The sequence below is a fragment of the Eurypyga helias genome, unplaced genomic scaffold, assembly GCF_000690775.1.
Source record: "Eurypyga helias isolate BGI_N326 unplaced genomic scaffold, ASM69077v1 scaffold7118, whole genome shotgun sequence".
Taxonomy (NCBI): domain Eukaryota; kingdom Metazoa; phylum Chordata; class Aves; order Eurypygiformes; family Eurypygidae; genus Eurypyga; species Eurypyga helias.
Window position 1 is genome coordinate 39,396 of NW_010268792.1, and position 7,802 is coordinate 47,197.

At 39.2% G+C, this 7,802-nt stretch overlaps 1 protein-coding gene across 1 annotated transcript in view; it reads left to right on the top strand.

Annotated features, from left to right (window-relative positions):
• CACNA1D (calcium channel, voltage-dependent, L type, alpha 1D subunit) overlaps window positions 1-7,802 on the top strand; it is a gene marked incomplete at its 5' end in the record, with an annotated part of 95,331 nt that overhangs the window by 31,653 nt on the left and 55,876 nt on the right. The window contains 4 exons of the mRNA XM_010157852.1: window positions 1,435-1,494; window positions 5,747-5,853; window positions 6,947-7,034; window positions 7,524-7,692. Of these exons, the coding sequence (XP_010156154.1) occupies window positions 1,435-1,494; window positions 5,747-5,853; window positions 6,947-7,034; window positions 7,524-7,692 (424 nt within the window). The remainder of the gene's footprint in view (window positions 1-1,434; window positions 1,495-5,746; window positions 5,854-6,946; window positions 7,035-7,523; window positions 7,693-7,802) is intronic.

Consider the following 7,802-nt stretch of genomic DNA (forward strand, 5'->3'; position numbering starts at 1 on the left):
GTTATTGTAGAAATGGCTTGAAGGACTGTTAATTGTTTTTGTAAATAGAGGAGTGCTAGGAAAGTATAGCTGGAGAGAGGTGGTACCTGAAAGGATTATTCCTATTTGGGACACAGACAGGTAAATTCTGATTTCAGGAAGGCATTGCCCTCTTGTAAATGTTCACAAATACATATTCTTCCTGTTACTACCTTGAATGATCATGTTCCTTCAACCAGCCAACTTGGCAAGGGAATGAAAGTTTACAAACTGGGATGCCTTTAAATATTCTCTTTTAACTCTAGAATGAATTCCTTACTGAATAATCTTTGTTGAATGGCTTTAATGTTTGCCTATTTTTTCAGCCACAGCAAGGGACAGAAGAATGTGATCTTCAGCTGAACATGGGGAAAAAATTATTTCCCTTTTATGATCTCATAGGAATACTTTGTGTGTTGTCTGTTTAGTTTATTTCTCCTTCCCATTTTATTAGTTGAAAAAAAATGCACGACTGCGTGCTAGTTGGGTTGCTGATCCTTGAAACTAAGCTAGTACACTACTGCGGTGCGTGCCGATCGCTGAATTAGCTGCTGGTGATGTGGTCACCTTGAAAGAGGGAAGTCTTGGTTGTACCGAGAGATACGGCAGCGTTCCTGTCGGCAGCAGTGAGGTCACTGTCACATCCACAGGCTTTTTAGAAGTTTGTGTATCACTGTGCAACCCTTGTGGGTTCTTTTAAAGGTTCTTTTAAATTTCCTACGAATAAATCACTGCTGTACCTTCCAAGTTCCAGAAGAAGAGTTGTGGTGCTGATTTTAAGCAATTTAGTTATTCATTAATTTGCTTTATGACACTCTAGCCCAGTCTATACAGGAAGAATATTACGTAGCAGAATGTAGAATGATGTGCAATCCAGAAACACCCATTGAAGGTTTATTTTTTGATGCAATGCTTTGGTAAAAAACCAAAACAAACTTCTTAATAAATATTTATTCTTTGCTTAAGATTCTGTATCTCTGCTAAAGGCTGAAGAAAGTACCTGTGAAAACTGATAAAGTCTGAATTGAAAGAAAGTGTTGCTTATTGGGTCCTGTTAACTCTTTACTGGTGAAATCTAATATCTAAGCGCAGTGGCATCTGATAAACTTTTACATAAATAAAAATGGTTGCACAGTAGCTGGAGATTTAAACTACACTGTCTAAATTCCCAACCTACCTACTGAGACTAATTCAGGTGTTGTTGTGCATGTGGTCTAAATTGTAAAGATTTATTAATAGATGGATTTCTTACTGTGGCACATATTATACCTTGCAGATACTTGGTTACTTTGACTATGCTTTCACAGCCATCTTTACTGTTGAAATCCTGTTAAAGGTAATGCATTGTTAATTGATTCTTGTTAGCTCAAAAGCAGCTTTAGCAATAATGTTTGTAACTTTTTGTTTACCTTCCAGATCCTAGGGTATGCAGATTATGTCTTCACTAGTATGTTTACATTTGAGATCATTTTGAAGGTAACAGGTTTTTAAAGGAAGTTTGCTTAAAAGGATTTTCCTTGTGTGTTACCTGCCAAGAAAAGGCACTTGAAGTGTTCTTCGCCTTTTCTCTAAGCGATCAAAGCTAAACTTTTTTTAAACCAGGGGATTTTTTTATTTGACAGTTCCTCATAGTTTTGATTGGTTATTTTTTTGCCATTGGGTGCATGAAGAAGCTGATTTTTTTCTCATTACATCAATTTAATAATTCATTTTTTTACCCTTTTTAAACTTAAGAGTTGTCAGAAAAGGGAAAAATAATTCACACTGCGCATGAGCTTTTCCTTCTCCTTGCTCTGGCATTTCCAAAAGAGACAATCAGTCTTTTAAGGAGGGAGCATGTAATTTCTCATTTCTTTTGCTGAACTGTATTTACAGAGCTAAAATAGTAGATAACTATTTTCTTGCAATAGGACTTGCAAGATACCTAGCGTTTATCTATCTATATACTAAGATACTTTGCATTTATCTTGGGCATACATTTAAAAACACAGAAAGGCATAAATATGCTTGCTTAAATGTATTACCCATGCATGAGTCAAAAATTGACATTTTAATGTATGGTTTGTGTACTGATTATTAAGAATATGCATTGGGGTTACTCTGAATTTAGATGTACAAAGCTTACTCTGGCAGAGAAGCCAGGTTCTTGGGTTCGTATGTAAGAAAATGGTAAGCAAAGAAAAATATTGGGTTTTTTTTTTGGTGGGAATTTTCAAAATATTTTTTCAGAAATTTACACATGATTCCTAAAAGTTTCACACTCTGCATATTCACCATGAGTTTTCGGCTGAGTAACCCTGACCCTATACACTTAGAAATTTCTGGTGCACTAAGAATCTGTACATAAACTTTGCATTTCCAGTTGAGGATTAAGCTTAACAAAATCTCTTCTCCCAGCTTTTGCTCATATTGCTGTGCATACTCTTCACAATGCAATTTGATTAATACTAATTGATGCAATATTTGGGCTGTTTACAAGATAAGCTGTACTGTAAGTAATAGGCTATTTTTATGCTTGCAAATATTCTCTTGGACTTACGCTTATCCCCTTATTTCTCATTTGCAGCATTAAGGAGCTTGCTATAGAATTGATTAATCTTACAACTTTTGTAGTATTCTAAAATAAATATCTAGGGTTTTTTTCCGCTAGAGAAAGGCCAAAGGAAAGGAAAGAACAAAGCCCTGAAAAGAGCTGTAGTGTTGGATCAAACTAGTTCCCAACTCTGAATCTGAGAAGCCGTACAAAATGTTACCTCCATTTCTATGGCAGAAGAGTAGGTAAACTTCCACATGCCCTGAACAGCAGGTTGTATAATCCCTGCAGTTCCAATTGTGTTTCTGCAGGAGAAAGAAGAATTATAAAATGTGGCATAAAGAGGCATAACTGGATGTGTTAAGAAAAGCAACATTCCTACTAATGGCAAAGGATGCTGAGACTGGAGAGTTATTCAGAAGTGGGAAGCTCTGGAGTTTGGGCTGCTGAGATCTGGCGTTGTAAAATACTGCAAAAAACCAAGAAGAGCCATCGTAGCCAAAAATATTGATGCTCCCAAGTCCACTTTCTCCAGGAAGTCTACCCCACAGTGCACTCACACGTGTTTATGAAGTAAAATAAATTGTACTGTAAAAAATGTAACGAACACCCAGAACACGACACGCACGTATCAGTGCCTGCTTTGCTAACACGTCTCAGACACTGGCTTTGCTTGCTTATGGCTGGAGTCCTCCCTGCCTTCCGTGCTGGGTTTTGCGCTGTGCTTTCCACAGTGTCTGCCATTCAGAAGCTGCGTGTGCTCCGCAAGGAGGAAATTCCAGACTAGATTTGCAGTAACAATAACATTCCTTAATTTCCAGGAAAAAAAGTATATGAAAGTGTAGTTGAGGTAACCAGAGGCAATATTATCAGCTGCATCGAAGAAACTTGTAAACATCCAAAACCTGAGCATTAAAACAGAATAACTGTTTTATTGACTGCTAAGCAGACATGAGGATTTCCACAGTGGTGTCGAGTATGTTAACGAGGATGTGGATAACAGAAAGGCTGCAACGTCAGTTTAAAGCATTTAAGAATTCTCTTTTGTAACCCTGACACGGCGTTTGACTCCAGCTATTCGTCCTGTTTGTAGTGCTTGGGAAACATGAACGCATCAGAGCAAAGGCCAGGTTTAGGCCCTTGTGCCTTTGTCCTTAGCACAGCTCTGCTAATCCCACACCACGTAAACCAGTGCCCACCGGTGTGGAATTGCGGGCAGGAGGACAAGAGCGGCGCTGGTGGTGCCCTGGGTGCTCAGCTCAGAGCGTGTCCTGCAGCATCTGCTCTGCTGACGGCCGGGTGACAGCGCTCCCCACCTCGCTGGCTTTGGCCCTCATCTGTGGAAAAGACAGAATGGTTCAGTATAGAGAGTTTTAGTCACATGCTTCTGCTGGGATTTGTAGCGATTGAAATGTGAGTCTCCATATAAAGATGGGGACTTCACCTATATTTTTAGGTCAGTATATCCTTAATTTTGTCTTCACATGCAACTTGGTGTGCTGCTGACTGACAACATACTACAGTGTAAATGAGTATTTATAGATAGATGTAGGTTTGCTATTGGACCATAAGTTATTTGAAGGTTATTTTATCTTTCACCTCTCTGATTTTAATGAATGTAGTTATATTCTGTATAGTTGTAAGAGAAAAGAGTTAGGAATTATTGGCAATTTTGTAATGTGGTTGTATTATCTCTCTCATGTCATGGCATAGGTTAAAGCTTTGGGATTTTTATTCTTCTAATTTTGAGGAACATTTAGTATTTTGATCATGGCCAAAAATAGTTTTACACAAAAATAAGGAGAGAAGGGCTTCCAAGCAAAACCACATCTTTTTCAGTTTGTATTCCTGTGCAGATAGCTTTCACTGACACTGATGGGTTTTCATGCAAAAGGCCTGCTAGTTTGTGCACAGCAGACTGCGAGATGCCCGTGAGCCATTGGTAGCTCTGTTCTGCAGTGTGGAACAGTCTCAAAAGATGCAGTATGCTGCAGGAGGAAAGGCAATAAAACCTTTTACTCCATCTTGAGGAACAGAACAGAAAGTAATGGGTTTAAAATGCATAGCCAGTGTCAGATGTTCTCTGGCTGGCACTGAGTTTTCTTACCCGTGGAAAACAATGAATAGCTGGGAGTGTTTTAAGAGGAGCTTAAGGCTGAGGAAATTAGAATCCATGTGCCCGAACTGATTTCTAGCTATTTTTCAAAGGTATCCTTATTTTAATTTCCAGTTTAGTTTCAGTATTTCAGTCTTAATCCACACCCCACACAAATTGTACTCAAGTGCAGATTCTGTGCTTCTAGTGGCTTACCTGGATTCATGCGTGCATTTTTCACTGGTGCTTGCTCTCAGTTATGGTAAGGGTCATTCGTAGGTTTAGGAGCCAAATTCAGCTTTGCAGTACCCGAGAACATCTGCCCAGGTTCTGTCTGCAGCCATAATTAATAGAGTCTCCATCACTGGCTGCTAATGAAACCTGCAAATGAAGTATGCAGGTTCCTTCACAAGGTGCCCTCTGCTTCTTTCATCTTAATCTAGCCACAGAAAGCAAAAAATGAAGAGAAAGTCCAATAGGTAGAGCAATGTTTGATATTCCCCACAGACCAGCAAAACTCGCGGACCCTTGTTCACACACAGTACAAAACAATCCACGGGTTGTGCCAGGTTATTCCCGGGTACCCACTCATGATCTGAACAGGTCTCCTGTGAGCCAGAGGCGAAAGCGGTGTAATGCTGCCTTATGACAGCCTTGGGCTGGTTCTCTACCAGATTTCACTCTCGGGTTTTAGCAATACATTTGCAGCTCCTTCAGTTCTTAAGAATGATTCAGAGTCAGAACCTGGATCTTACACTTCAGTAAGCATGGAAATTTTTATGTTTGTTGTAGTAATTTTTCTAACAGAGGCCAAATCAATTCAGTGTAATCAGCTCAGCCTAATCAGCTCTTACACAACATGTAACATTTGTTGACATCAGAAGCAATTAACACGTTTGATGGTGATGCTTGAGCAGAATTTTTATGATTTAAATGAAAGATTTAATGTACATAGTGGGGTTATTTTAATTCTCAATTGCCTTTAGAAATTGAGATAACATTGTATGCATCCACACTCTAGGCAAGTGTCTTGTAAACAGCCTAAATGTGAATTTGTACAAATTGAAATATCGACTAAACGTGTAACAATTCTATTTTAGATGACAGCTTTTGGAGCCTTCCTTCATAAAGGGTCCTTCTGCAGGAATTATTTTAATTTGCTGGATTTGCTGGTTGTGGGTGTTTCTCTGGTATCATTTGGGATTCAGTAAGTATTATCCTTATAATGTGAATGATTTACTTTTGGTTTGGGGTTTTGTACTGAAATCAGTGTTTCAGGTCCCTTTATTCCCCCATTGCCTGTGGGTGTGCAGTATCAGTATTCGGTTGGGGCTGGCAAGAGGTGGTGCCTTATATGGAGAGTGTTGTAACTCGTTACTAATACGGGTTGGAAACACATTACCACTTCCCACAATTACCAGGAGAACAAGGGAGAGCACCACGACACTGTATTGTGCAGTAAGTAATTCCTGGAGCTTCAGGGGGTTTCTGTACCCCTTTCGTACTCTTGCCTCAGCTGCAATCTAGTCCTGTGAGCTTGCTCGTTCAGCACTGACCCACTGGGATGTGCGACTTGACAGCGCTTGAAGGGGAGTTGTACCTTAATCAGGAGTGGAAGTGGTAGTGAAGAGACCTTGTTGCTTCGGATCAGGCTAAATATAACACGAGTCTGAAGGTTGATTCACTGAGCAGCTGTGCCTCATTTAAAATCATCTGTAAAACGCTCAGTGACTTAGAAAAGAGCAAGGGCTGGGTGTCAGTCAACTGCTTCCCACTTTGTATTCTGCTTGCACTGGAATACCTGTTTCACAAGCGTTCAGATTCACAGTATGTTCTTTAAAAGGCAGGCTGCTATGATTTCCTTAAAATGCAGTCCTAGCTGCTTAAACAAAGAGAATGTGAGTCATTTGAGATCTTTTCATCTCCAGCTGGTTGGAAATCAAGGTATTCATCGATTTACAGGGCTTGCACAGTGTCTTTGAAAGAGCTTGTCAACACTGAAAAATACTTGGGGGATTGTTTTGCTCCTGACCAAACTTAACTGCGTTACAATGTCAGACGAGCTTCTGAGCTGCTTATTCCCAAGTTGCCTCAGAAATGTAAATAATTCTTACGGTATTTATGAGATTGATATTACTGACTAATATTGACAAAAGATCAATAAAGAATACTTAAAAAACCCTCTTGTATATGTATCTTGAGACTTCCTGAAATTTCATGTTTTGCAAGAACATTGTTATTCTTAGGAGTAAAATCAGTTACCTTAAATGTAACAGAATAAATCTTTTTTCCCCCCCTAGATCGAGTGCTATCTCAGTGGTGAAGATCCTCAGAGTTTTAAGAGTCTTGAGGCCTCTAAGGGCAATAAACAGAGCAAAAGGACTTAAGGTATTTATTTCTATTTTGTAACTTAGATTTCTGTTGGCCTGATTCTTCAGTCCTGCCTCAGGTTAAAAATTCTTGCGCAAGAAAATTTGCCTAGAGGTGTTCACAGGGCGAGGACGTAAATCAGTGCCTGATTCTTATGCCAGGCTCTGCCCACAGTCACAGCAGATTATGTGTGGAGGAGCACGCTTGACACGGAGGGGGATTTTGAGGGTAATACTTGCTGTGAACCAACGTGCCAGAGCAGTGTTTTAGTTGGTTTTCCGTAAGGTTATGTAAGTTTTAGTCAGTAGATGTTGATGAGCCTATGTCAACAGAATTATAGACAGATTTAGAAAATGTTTAATTATGGTAGTAGGTGTAACACTGACAACAGAAAAATAGTAGTTTTAAAAAATATTCTAAATGTGATAAAATAGACTTTGGCACAATGTATTTTGTGATACTAAGTAACAAGTTGTATTAAATACGTATTTTTTTCTTTCTTTCCAGCATGTTGTTCAGTGTGTCTTTGTGGCTATTAGAACTATTGGTAATATCATGATTGTCACAACTCTGCTGCAGTTCATGTTCGCTTGTATTGGAGTGCAGCTGTTCAAGGTAAGCAGACACGCTCCAAATTTACAGAGCATCAAGGAAAGCAAACTTGAGCTGAATTTGGGTGGCTTGCTGCTGGAACTGGGTTGGTCCCATTCTGAACCAATCCTAGTATAAATGTGTTTGTTTTGCATATGCTGCATTTTATCGTTGATTTTTGTTTTATATGTAGGG